Source organism: Anas platyrhynchos, chromosome 7, assembly GCF_047663525.1.
Source record: "Anas platyrhynchos isolate ZD024472 breed Pekin duck chromosome 7, IASCAAS_PekinDuck_T2T, whole genome shotgun sequence".
Taxonomy (NCBI): domain Eukaryota; kingdom Metazoa; phylum Chordata; class Aves; order Anseriformes; family Anatidae; genus Anas; species Anas platyrhynchos.
In genome coordinates, this window is record NC_092593.1 from 8,142,496 (window position 1) to 8,160,115 (window position 17,620).

The 17,620-nt window shown below is 64.8% G+C and overlaps 1 protein-coding gene across 1 annotated transcript in view; it reads right to left on the reverse strand.

Moving 5' to 3' along the window:
* Positions 1 to 241: 241 nt before the first annotated feature.
* Positions 242 to 17,620, reverse strand: part of NHEJ1 (non-homologous end joining factor 1) — a 28,702-nt gene continuing 11,323 nt past the window's right edge. The window contains exons 6-8 of the mRNA XM_027460986.3: positions 1,251 to 1,368; positions 923 to 1,026; positions 242 to 644 (exon numbers count right to left, since the gene is read on the reverse strand). Coding sequence (XP_027316787.3) covers positions 564 to 644; positions 923 to 1,026; positions 1,251 to 1,368 — 303 coding nt within the window. The 3' untranslated portion in view covers positions 242 to 563. The remainder of the gene's footprint in view (positions 645 to 922; positions 1,027 to 1,250; positions 1,369 to 17,620) is intronic.

Below are 17,620 nucleotides of genomic sequence, written 5' to 3' on the forward strand. Positions count from 1 at the left end.
AGGAGTGGCATCCCGGCTCCGAAGGATGCACGTGGACACAAGGGCTGGAAGAGGATAGCAAGGGTTAGAGGATGGATGGATGGATGGATGGATGGATGGATGGATGGATGGATGGATGGGTGGGTGGGTGGGTGGGTGGATGGATGGGGTACGAAGGGGCAGGACTCAGCGATCTCCTTCACGAGCACCCCTGTCTGGATACTGCTGGCTGAGGGAGGACAGAGCAGGAGGGGAGGACACGTCACCCAGACACAGCCCTTTAATGCAAACAGCACGGGAGCAGGCTGCGTCGTCTCCTTGCCCTGCTGGCACCCCCGCAGCGGCACCCGCCCGCTCCCCTCACGTCCAGCGTGGGCAGCCTGGGAGCTGCACCCAGGGAGAGGCACCACAAAGTTGTCCTGAGCCATCATCGGGGGGACGAGGTGCCCACGTCCCCATCTGGAGGCAGCTCGGGAGCGGGGAACGGCCCCGGCAGCGTCCCCGGGGAGGTGCGGACGAGGCGGAGGATGCGCCGTGCTCTGCTCTGCCTCTCTCAGGTGTTCTCGCGCGGTGGCAGCGACCTCTCAGCCGAAGAGCCCCTTCGCTTTCTTCGGCTTGGCCTTGGCCGCGGGCAGCCGGGGCTTCTGCGCCGGGGAGGAGGTCAGCTGGGGGCAGAGGGGAGGCAGCGTCAGTGACACCCCCCCACCCCCATGTGGTGGCTGTGCACCATCACGCACGTGTGCGCAACCAGGGTGCAGGGGGGAGGACGTGGTAGGAAGCGAGCTGAGCCCCCCAGCCTGCCCTGGATGGGCACGGGGCTGGGATGCACGGTGTGGGGGGCGAAAATTGGGTGCTGAGGCCAGCAGGAGTGCACAGTGTGGCTTTTTCCATGCCAACCTGGAGGCCCCTGGCACGGCCAGGCTGTTCCCAGCACCGTGCTCACCGTGGTTCCCTCGCTCGCAGACGCTGTTTCATCCTCTGGGGACTGCGGTGGCGGGTCGGGGTGCCCTGAGGTTTCTGCAGCGGGCGCCGGGCCCTCGGCGTCCTCTGGTGCCAGGAGCAACGAGATGCAATTTGGGGTTGAGACGAGGGAGCACGTGGCGGTGCCCAAACCCACACCCGGAGCTCGGGGAGCTCGGCCCAAAGCAAAGGGGGACACATGCAAGGGGCAGGCTGCCCCCAACCCAGCTCCCTGCTCCCATTCTCTGGGGATAGGAGCTCGCCCAAAGGGTGCCCCACGCGCCCCCGCCTCGCATCCAGGAGCTCCTCACCTGAGTGGTGCCGTTTCCGAGCCTGCTTGGCCTCCTGCAGCGTCACCGCCGCGTAGAGCTGCCGCAGGGCCGAGGCAAACGCCTGCCCGTCCCCTTCACTGCAGATCTGGGGCAGGCTCTGCGGGGACAAAGCGAGGGGGACACTGTCACCAGCTGCCAGCACCGGGCTGGGAAACGACCCACGCACACACCTGCGGCTTTCCCGTTAGGAGGAGGCCAGCACAGCCGCTGCCTGCGAGCCATTCATGAAGCGCTGGAGATAAGATCGCACGGGAAGGGCTGTGGCTTCCCCAGAAGGGATAAACTGATAAGGACCACAAGCCTCGGGCACGAGCAGGACCCCGGGCACGTGGTGGTGAGCAGGAGGTGCTGCCTCGCCACAGCCATCCCCTACACGTGCAGCACAAGCACAAGTGCACCAACGGGGCCGGGGAAGAGCCTGTGCGCACCGCAGGGAGGGCTCGGGGAAGGGATGTGCACGGGCAGCTGTGCAAGGGAGCGAGCGAGTGTGCACAGGGATGCGTGTGCAGCCGGGCTCCCTGGCGAGCGTGGTTACCGGTGTGTGTTTGTGCGTGTTTGTGCGTGTCAAAGGTCTGGCACTAATCTCTGCTGGGCTCCACACCCAGACAGCAGGAGAACAAAGTGTAACAGATAAGGCCGGTTCCTCTCCCGGCCAGGGGAGCGGGGAGGGGATGGGGACGCTCAGACCCACTCAAGGCCAGAGTCCAAAGCGTGCGCCCGGCTTCCCAAGGGCAGAAAGGGCAGGCTGAGACCCCCCCGGTGCTCCCCGCCGGGCAGGGAGCTGATGCCAGTGCCGGTGGCCAGAAAGGCACCTTCCCTGCAGGTCTCAGCCCTGCTGCTGGGAGCAGAGGCACAAAAAATGCTCAGCATCAGGCCACAAATGCCACTGGGGTCTGCTTTTTTGGCCAACCTCTCCGCATGGACCTCCTGTGGCCCTGCCCGCTGCCACAGGAGGGAGCGATGCTCTGGTGCGAGCGCCCTGCCAGCATCCCTGGGATTGCCAGCCAGAGGGCAAACCTCCCGATTCGGCTTTGCCCGGCCTCCGAGCTGCGAGCAGCACAAGGTGCCAGGGAGGAGGAGGGATGCCGAGCACCTCGGACACCCCTGGGACGCGCCAGCCCTGATGGCTCAGCCCCACGGTGCCAAACCTGCACCCGAGGGTGCAAAAGCAGGCGCCCGGTGCTGGGAAGGCGACTGCACTTCAAAGGCAGCAGAGGGGCTGGCATCGGGTGGCCGACACAGCCCAGATCAAAGGCAGGAGTCATAATTCAGAGAAAAGCAAACAGCAGCTCCCAGGAAAAGCCGGGACCGGCGGCAGAGCGAGCAAAGCGTCCCAGATAGCACCGTGCGGGTCAGTGCCCCCGGGCACCACTGCCCACGGCGTGTCCCCACCGCCGAGGGGTCCCCAGGTGGGAAATGGGGCCGCAGGTGCAGGGCACCCCCTGCCCATGCCTCCGGGAAGGGCTTGGCTCTAAATGTGGCTACCACAAGCCCGGGGTGGAATTTGGGAGTCAGCGGCCACCTCCAAGCCATCGGGCTGCCGGAGCTCGCCCGCACGGCGCAGACCCCAAGGGAAAAGGGTTTGTGAGCGGGGCTGGAAGAGCTTCCCTGAAAAGCCCTGAGTCGGCAGGGAGCAGAGCGTGCTGTGCCAGCCACCGGCCGCCTGATGGCCCCGGAGGCTGAGAGGGACAAGGAGGTGTCCCCAAAGCAAGGGGACAAGCCCTGGGGATGGGGACGTGCCTTCCTTTTTTACCCCACAGCCCCAGAGCATCCCTGGAGCAAACCCTGCTGCAGCAACTCGTCCCCGCTGCGACTTCAGCCCTGGCTGCCGGCGCCTTGTTTTCCCCCCATCCCTTCTCTGTAGGATAAACACAACGCCCGAGGCAGGGAAGAGGCAGGAGCGGGGTGCCTGCAGGGTTTCCCCCCGCGGAGACGGTGGGGGGCACGGCAGCAGCTCGACCTCTGGGGGTGTTATGACTGCCTGGCCGCAAGGCCGAGCACCGTGCCCGCTATCAGGAGCCACTCAAGGCTGCGACACCGGCACGGGAGGCTCGGCAGCACAGGCTGAACCGCGATTAGCCGAGCCGGGGGGGCTGCCCCGAGCTGGGAATGGGATGTGCATCGGGCTGCGCTCGTGGGGAGATGAACCCAACCTCGCGTGGTGCCCCCAAGCCCAAGGCTCTGCTCCGGGGAGGTGGAGGGGCGAGGTGGAAGCAGCAGGCAGGGTGCCAAACCCATCCCCAGCCGTCCTGCTTCGCCCACCCTGCCCTGACCCCCTTCTCCGGGGAGCTGGGGCTTCGGATGCGCCCCCGACAGCGTGGCCGAGGGGCTCACGGCCCCCAGCCCCGCGCCGTGCCCCCGGTGCAGGAGCAGCGCCGTCCCCTGGCACGGGGCTGCAGGCTGGCTGGGCCCCCCCCACGCCGGTGCCAAGCAGCAGAGTCTAAATCAGTCGTGCTCAAAGCCGGGGCCTGACCCTTTCATTATCACACCAGACGTTCGAAGCGGTTACCAACATTCTTTGCTCCCAACCCCACATTCCTATTTTTTAATATATTTTTAACTGGAAAACAGAGCGAACGGGGCCCGTTTGGAAATTACAGCCTGGCTGCTGTGGCTTGTATGTCAGATCTGCCCACATTCCCGTGGCCAGCCTCAGCACATGCTCCACAGGGGCACACTTAATAATTCCTGCCGGGGCCGGGAGCCAAGGGGTGTGGGCCTTGGGGGGGGGGGCACGGCTTCCCCGGGCTGGCGGTGCCGTGGAGCAGTGGGTTGGGAGCAGCACGCTGGCTCTCCAGTGATGGGCACGGCCACTGCTGCCTTGCTGGCACATATGCAGGGGCTGGTGATGCTGCAGCAGCCCCTGGAGGGCAGGGGGATGGCTCCAGGGCTGGGGTGTCGCTGTGCCTGGTGGCCACGCTGCTGTCACCTTCCCCTGCCGCAGGCTTTGTGCGCTCCCGTGGCGCGCTGGGCATCGCCGCCCATGATCCTCTCGTTGTCCTGCAGACCAGGCAGGGAGGGATCCACCCTGGGATCCACGCTGGGATGCAGAGAGATGAGCAGCGAGCTGTGCCAGCCGCTTGCCCAGACTGTGCCAGCACCGAGGGATCCCACCTGTGGGAGGACACAGCTGGAGGGCGGGGGGCTGGGTGCAGATACCCCTTTCCACCTCGAGCCCTCCTCCCCGCCTCAGAGCCACCTGCAGCACGCCCCGGGCACCGCACGACCCGGCGGGGGACATCTGAGGGACGTGCCCAAGGGTTGTCCCCACAGCCCCCAGCACCTCGTGCCATGCCCACCCTTGGGGACACGGAGCAGCAGCCAGCAGCGCGTCCTCCCGCAGCGCAGGCAGGGGCAGGATGGCCAGGGCTTCCCAGGCACGGAGCCAGCACCTCGCACACCTGGCAGGAAGCGGCTGTGCCGGCTGGGGAAGGCAGCCCGGAGCTGCCGAGAGGTGACGGGGTCACCCCGGGGAAGAGCAAGGCGGCGAAGCCGGGGCAGCCCGGCAGCACGGCACGGCACAACCCGGCACAGCCCGGCACGGCCCCGGCGCTCCTCCCGGAGCTGCTCGGGCCCTGCTGCGGGTGATGTTTTCCTTTCCCCCGATTTTCGGGGCCTTTCCAGCGAGCAAATGTCAGGCGCATAAAGAGCGGCACTGTGAGCGGAAGATGGAGCGAGGATGCCTGCCCGCGTCCCTCCGTAAGTGCCGGCTCACACTTCATCAAGGCAGCCTTTGCAAGCGAGGCACCCGCTTAACAACCGGCGGTCTATGCTGGCCGGCGACCGCAGCAGCCCGCCGCTCAATACCCTTTTCTTTCCCCCTCTCGTGCTGCTTTCACGGCTTGGGTTACAGCCTTTCTCGCAGACCCTGCGCGCAGGGGGCTCCGCATTGTGCCACCGCCGCCGCGCTGGGCTGGCCGCGGGGATGCCGGGGGTCCTGCCCCTGCCCTGCCCTCCCGCTGCTCTTCCAGCTCCCAGGGACAAATTTGGGAGAAAAGGAGGGTTGGTGGCAGCGCAGGAGTAGGGTATAGGCACTGCTGCAGCTCCTCCCCAAGCGGCACGACGCTGCGCTCTGCTCGGAGAGGAGCCACGGTGTGCACCAGGGGCACCCAGCCCGTGAGTTGGGTGCTTGCCTGGCAAGGAGGTGCCTAAATCAGGTCCTGGCGAGGCACGAGGATTTGGGAGGGCTCGATGCAGGACGCATGGAGAGCTGCTGGCCGGGCACCCCCAGCTTTTCCCAGGGGGAACAGCTCAGGGACCCCTCTCTCGGGTGGCTCGCGCCAGCTTGTTGCCGGAGGGTTGCTCAACAAATTTGGACACATCAGCCGGGCTTATTATGGTAGAGTTCCTCGGCGAAGCATGCCAGCTCACGCCGGTTTATTATTGTCTGTCCAGGAAAGCTGGACACACTGCGCTGGTTTGTTATTGTAGGGTTTCTCAGGAAGGCTGGCCAGCTCATCCTGCCTTGTTGTTGCTCAGGGCGCATGGGGGGGCCGGCCAGGAAACTTCCTGCAAAGTGGGGTGATGGAAACGGAGCCACACCTGATGAATCACATGGGTGCCACACGGCGATAAGGGACGGCCACGGGTGGGATCCTGCACCCCAGCTCCACCCGGCAAAGACAGGCAACAAACACTCACAGCTCCCCTGGGGGCTGCGAGGCTGGCCAAGGAGCTGGGAGCATGGGGCAGGGGGAGCACAGCCACAGCTCGGTGCCAGCAGCAGGGGGACGGGCACAGCAGCCCCCGGACCCCTTGGAAAGCCAAACCTGGGGGTGGCGAGGGGGACCCAAGGGGACCTTGCACCCAGCGTGGCCCCGAACTCGGCACGCAGGGGATTAGGTGTGATAGCAGGGCTCGGAGAGGAAGCAGCCTGGGGCTGAGCCAAGTGAGATTAGGGGCTTTGGGGGGAATCTGGGCGCGTTCGGGACCGGGCTGAGCTGCAGGCAGGGGCCGCCCTGCCCCGGTGGCTTCGCAGTTCCTCCCAGGTGCGGGCGCACCCGGCCAGAGGGGCACCCCCTGGGGACGCTGCCCCGTCCTCACCCGAAACCGCAGCAGGAAACGCAGGGGGAGCAGCAGGGCAAATCCCCCGGGCTGACTCAGGCGGCTCACCGGGTGCACAGGGCCGGCAGGACTGGGTCTGGCGCGCCCCGGCAGCCCTGGCACCGCTGCTGGCACCGCCACTGAGTCACTGCCACCTCCCCCTGCCTGGTGGCAGCCTCAATTTCCCTTCTGTGCAGCCAGCAGCGTGCCCGGCACGGCACCACGGGGCCTGGGGGGGACAAGGGGACAGGTGTCCCCTCCAGACAGTGCCCTGGTGAGGAAGGTGCCCCTTCTGCATGGTGACCACCTGGGGCTGGAAGGCGATGCCCCTACAGGTGGGGACAGTGCCCGTGTGTCCCCAGGGGCAGCGCGGAGCCGTGCAGGTGCCTGGGTGTCCCCGTGGTGCCCAGGTGTCCCCGCGGTGCCCAGGTGTCCCCGCGGTGCCCAGCTGCTCAGTGCAGATGTTGGTCCCCGGCCAGGCAGCAGGATTGAGTGTCGGGCTCGCTCTCGGCGCAGCGGCAGGAGGCCAGGCTGCCCGGCCAGCACACAGCCCCTTCATTCATGGCAAAAAATAGCCCCCCGGGGTGTGGTCCAGCCTGGAAAAGCCCCCTCCAGCCCCGGCCAGCCCATGTTTATTCAGCGAGGGGGACGCGCTGCCCTCCCCCTGCCCGCCGGCCCCGCGTGCCGTCTCCGTGCCAGAGCGGCCGTTCTTGGACGTGGTTCCCCGGGTCCCCCCCTGGCCAAAACACACAGGCCGGGGCGAAGGGGGGTGGGTAGAGGGGGCGGTAAACCCCTAAAAAGCACGGGGTTTGTCTCCGGGAGGAGCAGCCCCCGGTGATGTCATGAGAGTTTGCGAGCGGCCACATGAAAGGGACTCGCTGCCCAGGAAATCCACGGGCCCGCGCTCCGCCAGACAAGCCAGCAATTCTTCACTGGGCCGGGAAGGAAACCTCGGGGAGCCCGAGCCAAGCCCGATTTTCCCCCAGGGACAGAGCCTGCCCCCTGCCCCACAGCCCTCGGGGGCTCTGCAGTCCCCCCGTACCCAAATCTCAGCCCCACAGACCCCAGCATCCCAAGCCCTGCTCCCAAATCCCTCTGGGTACCGATTCCTGTTCTGCAGTCCCCAGAGCACCAAAACTCACCCCATAGCCTCCCGGCATCCCAATCTCTCACACACAGTCCCTGGGGGCCCCAAGCCCTGCCCCACAGAGGCCAGACCCTCCCTCTGCTCTGTCCTGGGGGGCAGCACCCCCATTTCCATGGCGGAAGCATCCCTCAGGCTGGGAGCAGCGGATGATTTAGGGCCAGGCAGCGCTGCTGGCAGACCAGGGGGATGCAGCAGGGCAGGGGATTCTCTTTCGGGAGGGATTACGCCAGGGACAGCTGGGAACACACAGACACAGACTCCCCGAGAGCCGCCCAGGATCCCGACCCGCTGCGGCGGGCACCGCAGCCACGGGCTCTGAAACCGAATCTGCTGCCAGCCCCCTCCCCATTTCCCAGAGCTGCAGGGCCCCGGATGGGCAGGGGAGGCTCTGCCTTCCTCCTCCTCCTCCTCCTCCTCCCCATGTGGGACATCTCAGCCCCCTCCTCCAGCACCGTGGACCTTGGAGAAGGCTGTGGGGCACCTCCTGCCAGTGCCCACACCCAGCACGGTGCCCGTGGATGGGCCGGGGCCAGCAGGGAGGTGACAGCAGCCCCCGGTCAGCGGCAGGCTCGTGGGGCCGTCCCCTGTCCCCAGCAGGACCAAGGGGTGCTGTTTGCCCCCCTCTGTACCTGTCCCGGTGAAGGAGGGGCTCAGGCTCTGGGGCTGCCAATCAGGCACCGCTCGCTGGAGCTAAAAATGCACTCCCGGCAGGAAAACAAAATAAAAACACCAAACGAAGCAGCGAGGTGAAAAATTCCTTGACATTTCTCTCCGGCGAGTCCCCGGGGCCAGCAGAGAGGCGAGAGCCCCCGGAGTTTGTCAAGCAAACACTTTCACACCCTGGGCCGCGCTCGGCACGCTGCCGCTGGAATGCCAAATATATATTTAAGCCCCGCTCATCAAAGGAGCCTGTTCGGAGTCGGTCTCGGGCAACGTGCGTGTGGGTTTGGCCCGGAGCGAAAGCTCTGGGGATGCTGAGAACATTTCTCGGGGCCGGGAGACGGCGCGCACGCGGGAGATAAATGCCAGCCTCCAAGGCCGTGTGGCTGTAAGGTCGCGGGCTGGGCACGAGATACCTGCCCGCTCGCAGCGCTCGCCCTTATCAGCTCGTGTCGCACAACGGGGTGGGGATGTTTAGGCTGGAGGGAGGCCAGCAGCAGCCCTGCATTCCAGCCCGCCGTAAACTTAGGCAAAGCTGCAGGAGCCCAGCCAAGAGAGCCAGGGTCCAGGGAGACGAGCAGGAAGCGATGCTGGGAGAGGACAGGGCTGTGCTGGTCCTGCCGCGCGCCGCAGGTGCTGGGCTGGGCTTTCGCATCCCCGGCATCGATCCAGCCGGCAGCAAAGGGCTCTCAGCCTAAATCTTGCCCCTAATCCCAGCTGACAGAGCCGGGAGCGGGGGAGATCGTGGCCCCAGGCGAGCCCGGCACGGTGCTGCTGTGAAATCACGCATTATGCGCCTGTCGCCCGCGGCAGGAGCAGCCCGTCAGGCTGCCGGCACCGCTCTGCTTCCTGGGGGGAACCCTTCCCGGCCGGGGGGAGCTGGCCCCGTGCAGCCGTGCCCCCCGCCCGGGTTCATCCCCAGGTGAGAGGAGGGAGCGCGGGGCCGCGGCTTGGGTTTCAGGCACCTGCTGCTAATAAAACAGCCTGTCAGGGCACCTTCGCCCTCCGGGAGAGGGATGGGGACCCGGCGGGGCTGTCGAGGGGCACAATGGGGTTTGGGGAGATGTGAGCCGGGTCCCTGAGCATGTCCCCACTCCTCTTAGCCACCAGGGGACCCAGACTTTCAGCCCCGGGCCAGCAGCATCCTTCTGCTGCGCAATGCTCGCGACGCATGAAAGGAGCGCGGAGGAAATCACACCCACCCCGGCATCAGGCCTGGAGCGCTGCCAGCCTTTCTTCCTCCTGCCGCGCGGACGTTTCCTCCCTGCTCCTCTCTCCCGGCTCGTCCCGGTGCCCGGGGCTGCCGAGGCTCCGTGCTTTCTGTTCTCGACCCCATTCCCATCCCTGCTCTCCGGCCCCTGCCCGCTCCGCGCTCTCTGCGCTCCGCATTGCCTTGCCCCCGCCATCTCCGGACAGCAAAACCGTGCTGGTTGCCCAAATATCTCTATTTTTTAAAAGCCTTGCCATTTTCAGCTGGTTTTCTCCCCTGATTTTCGTTCCGTGCAGCGTTATTTGTCAGCAGCAGCGCTGCAGAACAGGGCCGTGGGGAGCATCCAGGGCGCCTGCTCGCAGCTCCCCGTGCTTGGGTGCCTCTCCCCGCCATCCCCACCTTCCAGCCTAATGACTGGTTTATCTTTAACCTTATCCTTAACGTGCCACGGCATTTACTATCTCCTACCAAGTGCCAGGCTAGGAAGTCCTCCTCCACAGCTCCAAACCCCACCTTCCCCATGGCCCTGATCTTTGCCAGCTGGGCAAGGCAAAGGTCCCCCCCAGATCCCATGAGCCAAGGCTGGGAGAAGAACCTCTCCGAACGCCTCAAAACTCAAAATACGGCTCCAAAAGCGGATGCCTGCACATCCACGGCCCCAGCCCAAGCAGGAGAGCAGGAATCAATTACAGGGCTGGCAGAGGCAGGGCTGCTTTGGGGCTGGCGAGCGGCACGATGCCGGCGCGCACGTGGCACCGCACCGGGGGCTGCCCGCGGGCTGAGCGCTGCCCACCTCCCCGCCGGCACGCCCTGCGGCCCCCCCAGGAGAGCAGATGTGCAAACGGCTGGCGGGGAAGATGCATGGGAACCACTTGAAAGCCCTGCTATGAACGCCCTGGTAAACCAGGGCCACTCCTCTGCTCCTCCGGCTCTGCTCCTCCGGCTCCGTGCGTTATTTATAACTCTCCGGGTGCCCACCGCGGGGGACCTCAATCCCCGGGGTGCAAATTCTGCCAAGCCAGCTGTCCTCTCTGCCTTGCGGCTCCCAGGAGCCACCGCAAGGCCTGCAAAGTGCCACCTAGGAGCTCAGATGCTCTCAGGAGGGCTCTCCCTGCTGCACCTGGGACCCAGCCGGGGACCCGCGGCACGGCCACAGCAGCTTGCACGGGGACACGGGGGGCCAGCAGCCCACCCCGGTGCTCATCCCAGAACCCAGCACCGGTGCCGGGAACAGAGCCCTCCCGGACCGTCTCCTCGGCACCCGCGAGTCCTGACGACCGGCCCCAAAGCGGACCCGAGTCCTTCCTCCCCCGACCACAGAAGGGAAAGTTTCCAAATTAACAACCTAAAAGTGGCAACAAGGTGCCCATGGCAGGAACCTCTTAAACCGGCCATTAAGGTTTATAAGTTAGGGACGGGCACCGGCAGCGCGCGGCGGAGCTGCAGGAAAACAGCCGCCCCTCCTTGGGCAGCCTAACCACGGCTGTCCCCAAAGCCACAGGGCTGACGTCAGGGCATGAGCTCACCTCCGTCACCCACCGCCTGGCCGGCCCCAGCCCCGTGTTTACCCCTGCCCCGTCCCTCGCAGCCCGCTCTCCCTTCGAGGTTGGCAGCCCCGGGGCCTGGCGAGGAAGAGGAAAAGAGCAGAAAGGAGGAAACCAAACCTCAGCGCCCACAAGGCGGGCTGCAAAACACAGAGCCCCAGCAGCTCCCTCCCGGCCCTGCTGCCTCTCCCGGCCATGTCCCCCCTTTCCTGCCCCAAAATCGTGGGTGCCGAGGGGTTGAGAGGTGAGAGGGGGAGACACACAGCCTTTCCCCAAGCCCTGCTGGTCCCAGCTGGGGACACGCAGACAGCTTCGTGGCACCAGATTTTGGCTAGAAGGGCAGGAACACAAGCTCCCTGCCTTTTTTTTTTGGAGCATGGGAGCAGTGCTGGGACCCCGAGCCCTGCGCGAAGCCAGTGCCGGCCTGACCGACGCGCTCAGCTCAGGGCTGCCAGAAAAATGGGCGAGAGCCACAAAAGCCACAGGGGCTCACGAGGGGCCGGCGAGGGGAAGGCCAGGGGCCGTGCGGCTGCCCAGCTGCACCGAGCCTGCGGCACCGGGCAGGACAGGCTGGGAAGCCACCGTCCCCATCTGCTGCCGTGCCGAGAGCCACACGGGGCACATTTTTGCCCGCCGCCACCTCCAGCAGAGGTCTGTGGGTTGCATTTATAGCCCTGGCCACAGCCCCTGTCCCCACAGAGTGCCCGTGAGCTGCTCTCCCCCAGCCCGGAGCCTCCCCGTGCGCCGTGCGCGGGTGCACGCACGCCCCTTGCACGCCTCCCCGCCAAGCATCGATCCGCGGGGAAGCACACAAGGAAAACACACACACACGCACACACACACACGCACACACAAACAGGGCAGCCTCTGCAAACAACTGCTTGTTAAGTTAAAATTAAACTCTGCACAAATATTGACCTTTGGAGGGGACACAAACTCTGCCGATATATTTACCAGCTTTATAAATGGGCCTGACCACAGCGCCCTATATGCCGAGCTGGAGGAGACGAGGGCTGCTGAGGTACCCAGACCGTGTCCCCCCCCCATTTGGGGGTCTGCCCGGGTGCTGCCCCCTCTCCCAGGGCGCTGTGCCGGGTGGCAGAGCCCTCCCTGCGACGGTGACGTTGGCACCAGGTATCGAGGTGCCCAACGGAGCCAGCTCGGTGGCCCCACAGCTATGGGGCCAGCGGGGCGCTGGAGCAGAGCTGCCCCTGGGAAGCAGAGTTGGGTTTTGAGCCCCTGGGAAGGAAGCCGGGGAGCTGAGAAATGAGGGGGGCAGGACGAGAGGGAGGGGAGAGCCCGGCACATGCAGCAGGGGATGCCCGAGCTCCAGCTCTCGGAAACAGTGAATAGAGTCTTATTCAGGCTGATGTAAAACACTGTTAAAACACACAAAAATCCTTTGAGTAATGGGCGAGCGGGAAAGAGGCATCTATAATTAACAGTAACTGTTCGAGACGGTCGCTGCCCAGAGACGTGTACTGTGCAAAACCACTTGAAAAGGCCCCGTCTGAAAGGCGAAGCCTGGGGTTTTTCAAGAAGCCCGTCATGTAACGATCCTGGCCCTTCCAAAATAATTCTGCCATATTAAAAAAAAAAAAAACACACACAAAAAACCCAAACCTCAGCCTAATCGCCCTGCAGCGCTGGGACTGGAGAGCTCTGAGGAGAGGGGAAGGGAAGCGCAAGCGGCTTCCAATTAGAGCCTCGTTAGAAAGGAAAGCTGGGGAGCTATTAGGGAGCGGGCCAGGGGCGAGCCCAGCCGAGCTGGCTGCTGCTGGAGTGGGAGGGCTGTCCCCACACGCAGCCCTTCCCCTCATCCCCCTCGGTGGGCACAGCAGGACCCCAGGGGGCTGAGCAGAAGGACCAGAGGTGGGCGCGCTCGTCGGAGCCCCCCAGGACGTCCTGGTGCCGCGGGGAGATTTGGGGATGCTCATGGAGCCACCAGGATGGGAGAACAGGGAGCTGGAGAGGGGATGGGAAATAGGGTCTGGGGGCTTTGGTGCCGCTTGGCGTGAGTGCCTGCAGCACAGGTTTGGCCGCAGCATCCTCTGGCTTCATCAGCTGGGGCTCTAATTGCCCCCCGTGGCTGCAGCCTGGCCCCGGGGGCCGGGCAGGAGGCACAGTGCCCGGAGCAGCCTCCCCTTCCCATCCCACAGCCTGGGACCCATCCAACACAAAGTTAATTTCTAACCATGGGTAACCACCGATGCCCGAGCGGGGATGATTTATCCCCTATCTGCCTGGGGCGGATTTATGAGCCACACAGCCCCTAGGCTGCGATAAAGGCCATGTCTGTGCTCCTTGCGCCCCCCTCCTTTGCCCGTAGCCCCTCCGTGCGGACTCGCCGCCCCCCCAACCCCATTTACAAGCCTTCCCCCGGTGCGGAAACCTGACAGCCCACAGAAGAACAGTAAACAGCAGAGAAAATAACACCCGCTGGAGGCCAAGCTGAGACGCGCCGGCCGGGGAAGCCACAAATGGTTCCTGCTTTCGGGACCTGCTGAGGAAAACAGAGTGGGACGGGCCCCGGGCTCCCGGCAGATTTGGGAAGGGGCGAGGGGAGCTGCTATTAATAGGAGAGGCAGGGCGCTGCTCGCGGGCAGAGCCGGGCAGGACGATGCCATGGCTGTGCCGAGGACGGGCGTGCAGCAAGGACAGGTCCCCGCGGCACCAGGCAGGGAGAGCAAAGAGGGCTTCACCCAGCTGGTGGAAAATTCCTCGGCACAGCGTGAAGCTGGGGGACTCAGGGAACCAAAAGCAGGGCCCGGGGCTGCCACGCTTCCCCGCGCTGATAGCGGCAGCCCCGGTGAGGGAGAGAAGAGAGCCTTGTTCTGGGGCCAAGACTAAGGCGATTCAGTGCGCTGCTCCCCTGAGGTTTCTCGGGTGAAACCGGGCTCTGTAATGGCTGTGTCTGTAAAACGTATGGAAATGCCCATAAAAACCGGTATCAAATGCTGTATGGATATATGTGGATGTATGAAATGAGGGGCACGGGGGGGGGAATCGGGGCAGGCCGGCTCCCTGCGAGCCGTAAACACGCCCCGGTGAGAGGCAGAGAGGGCAGCAGCCCCCAGGAGCCTGCAGACGGGCCGGCGCTGCCCGGAGCCAGGGGAAGGGTCCCACGGCTCCGGCTGGGGCACAGCTCCGTGGGGCATGGCCACCTGCACCTCGGGGTGCCACCGGGACACGGGGACCTCGCTGCGGGGACACAGCCCCTCGCCAGGACTCCCCAGCACCCCAGAGCCTCGCTGAAGGGTGCGGGGCAGGCTGGAGAGGGGAGATGCACAATGGGCTCCGCGGTGGGGATACAAAAACGCCAAATATCAACAGGCTTCGCAGCAAGATGATAAATAAATAGGCAAACAGCGAGCCTTGCCAGGGATTAAGCAATAAATCACGGGAGCAGCTGAGCCGTGGCAGGTTGCTGTCACCGCTGATATTTGCTCCCTGCGCAGCACCGGGCAGCACCCCGCTGGCTCTGCTCCTTCGTCCCTTGCCCCAGGCACGTCCCTGCTCCAAACCCACACCAGCAGGGGACAGGCAGCGTCTCAGGGGACAAGGGCTGATGCTCAGCGATGGGGGAAAGCTCCCCTTTCACCCCACTGCGTGACAGCTGCAACGTGCCTCTGGCTGCGCTGCTGATGGGCACAAAGCGCCTCCGCACGGCACAGCGCTGGCATCTGCCCTGCTGCTCGGGAGCATCCCCGCCACGGAGGCTGCAGCCGGGGCGAAGCAGGGGCAGGGGCAGCAGGGCTGCAGTGCCTGGGACACAGAGATGCAGCGCATGGGTGCAGAAATGCAGCACGTGCATGCAGGCGCAGCGCTCAGATGTGGAAACGCAGCACACGGATGCGGAGACGCAGCGCACGGATGCAAAGGGGCAACACAGGGATGCAAATGCAGCACGGGGATGCAGATGCAGCCCAGAAGCCACCCTGCAGCCCCACGCAAGCAGCTCTGCAGGCCACCAGCCTCGTGCTAGGCGATGGCAGGGCGCCATCTGCCGCGTCCCTGTCACACGCCGTGCACCCTGCGTCCCCAGAGCCAGTGGCAGAACCCGGCTGCATCGCGCGGGGGACACGCAGCATGGGTGGATTTACCATCAGCCACCTCCCCGCAGCTCGCTGGCACCCAGGCACCCCCTTCCCAGCAGCGTGATGAGGACACAAATGCCACCAGCCTGCCTCCTTTGGGCTCCAAGCCCCCAGCTCCGAGCTGGGGGTGCCCCGGGCCACTTGTGGCCCCCTGGTGAGGTCGGTGGCCACGGTGGCCACAACGCAGCGGTCCCTGGGCACGGCTCCTGCACCCAGCCGGTGCAGCGCGAGGTCACACCCAGGCCTGTGAACCCCGGGCAGGCACAGGGGGAACCTTCTAGTCGCACAATTCCTATATTATGTAGCACTAATAAAAATAAAAAAAAAAATAAAAAAAAAGAAGAAGGGGGGGGGTAGGGGGAGGGCTTGAAGTTTTTCTTAGTGCCACATAGTAAAGTATTTATAGAAATCCAGGCGTGAATGGGCCGCTCACAGGCCACACTCCTCCTCGGCGTCAGGATCTCCAGGAATTATTCTGTGCAGTCACATTGTTGTATTCACCCCGAGATTGAGCTTAATTACAGACACGCGGGCGAACAGGCTGTCAGTGTTCCAGCCTCGCCGGCAAAAGGGCGACTGAGCTGCCTTTAATGGACGCATTTTTAAAAGGCCCAGGGTTGAAATAGCGGCGGGGGGAGGTGGGCAGGGGGGCTGCGGGGATGGGGAGGGGACGTGGGGCTCTGGAAGAGGCACGGGGAGAGAGGGGGGACGAGGGGATGGGAATGGGATGCTGGGGAGAGGATGGGGTGGTGGGCACGGGGTTGGAGCATCCTCTGCGAGCGGGGTGGCTGATCCCTTTGGAGACCCAGAGGAGCTTCCCGAAGGAAAAAAAATAAAATAAAAAAAGGGGGCTGGGGAGGGCTCCCAACTTATTACAGAGCAGGGTATAAACAGAACAAATAAATATAGAGCTGCTTTATTACAAGGCTGGCCAGCTCTGGTGGCTGGCTGATTACAGGGCAGGCTGCTCCAGCGCTCCCCGAGCCCAGACCTCAATAAAGGCCAGATTGGAGCTGCCTTTTTGCCCCTTTCCAAGCTCGGCGCGCTCCCGCCCGTGCCGCTCAGCTCCTTGCGCGCCGCCGGCCGCCCCCGGGGCCCGCTGGCAGTGGCAGGGCGCAGTGGACGCGGCAGCGGGGGAGAAGCAGCAAAGTTTAAACAAATAGTGAGTAAGCGATGAGCAGGGGCAGGCGGGCTCGGCGGCCTGGCGGGCAGGCACTAAAAATACAGCTTATTTTCCGAGGGAGCCTGCGACGTCCCAAATTGGCGATCGAAAAAAAAAAAAAAAGAGAAAAAGAAAAAAAAAAAAGCCGTAAGCATTATAGATCCATCACGGGGGCGGCGGAGGGGGAAAGACCCAAGAAGAAGGAAAGAAAAACACCCTGATGAGTAAGACGCACGCGTGACGTACGCAGACACCCCGGGACGGAAAGGCGGGAGCCTCCTGCGCACCGCTGCTCGGCGGGGATGGATGCTGCCAGCCCTGCTCGCCTCTGCTCTCCTCTTTTCCCCCCGGGGCCGAGGGCACTAACCTCCACACGCACACCTCTTCCCAGGGCTCAAAGGGCGCTTTGTCTCCCCACCCGGGCTCCCAAGCCACCCCCGCGACCACCTCGGTGCTGAAGCCCTGGCGCCCGGCGCCAAGCCCCCGGCGTGCCCACAGCTGCCGAGGGAGGGACGGGGAGCAGCACGCCCGTGGGGCTGCGGGCCGGGAGGCTTCAAAGGAGCTGATTTAGTATTGTTCCACCTGCCCTGAAACGGGCGCTTGAGCCAGGGATGGAGGTTGCCTGGGGTCACCCTGGCGCTGAACAGAGCCCTTATAGGACGGGGAAGGAGAACGGGGCTGCTTTGGGATGAGGCGGCTCCGCTGGGCACCCCAACCACCAAGCTCCCCACGGTGCCTTGGCCCCAGGGCGTGAGTTTGGGAGAAAAGGCAGAGCTGGCAGGGAGAGCAGGCACTGCTCCCGGCTCTTTGGTGGTTTGCGAGGCTCCCCTCCCCAGAAGCATCACGGGTTCCTCAGGGACCCCACACCCTGCCCAGCAGCACGGCTCGGCCACGGGGCTCGGAGTGCCTCCAGCCAGCCCCCTCCTCACGACACCAGCCGCCCCAAAATCCCCAGGGTGATGGGATGGATCCTGATCCCAACCCCGTGGGGTTGACAGGGACAGCGGGGAAGCTCCACGGGGCGAAGCAGGAGGCAGCAGAGCCCCACATCTCCTATGGGGTGGCACCCACCATGCACATCGAGGCACCTGCCACCACCCTTGGGTTTCTTCTGCTGCCCTCCGCCTTCACCTGCACCGACAGCGGTGCCTGGGGCCGGGGCTATCGTAGGGCGAGCCCGGGGCAGCCGGGGCCATCACGGCGCCCCCCCTGCTGCCTCCCCACCCGGAGAGAGGAAAACGTCCCCCCGCGAAGGGCAGCTCGTGCGGAAGCTGTTCGCATCCCGTAGCGCGAGCCCGGCGGGTGAGGAGCAGGGCAGCCCCTGGGTCGCCGGGTTATCGGATGATAACAAGGCAGCACAGCCCGAGCACGCGACTTCCAGCAATGCAAGGCTGCTTCCTTTGTTTTGGGAAAACAAGAGGGGGGCCAGACCTTCTCTGGCACGTTCTTGCCCGGCCTGAAGCTGCCCCCCACTTGCACCGGCTCC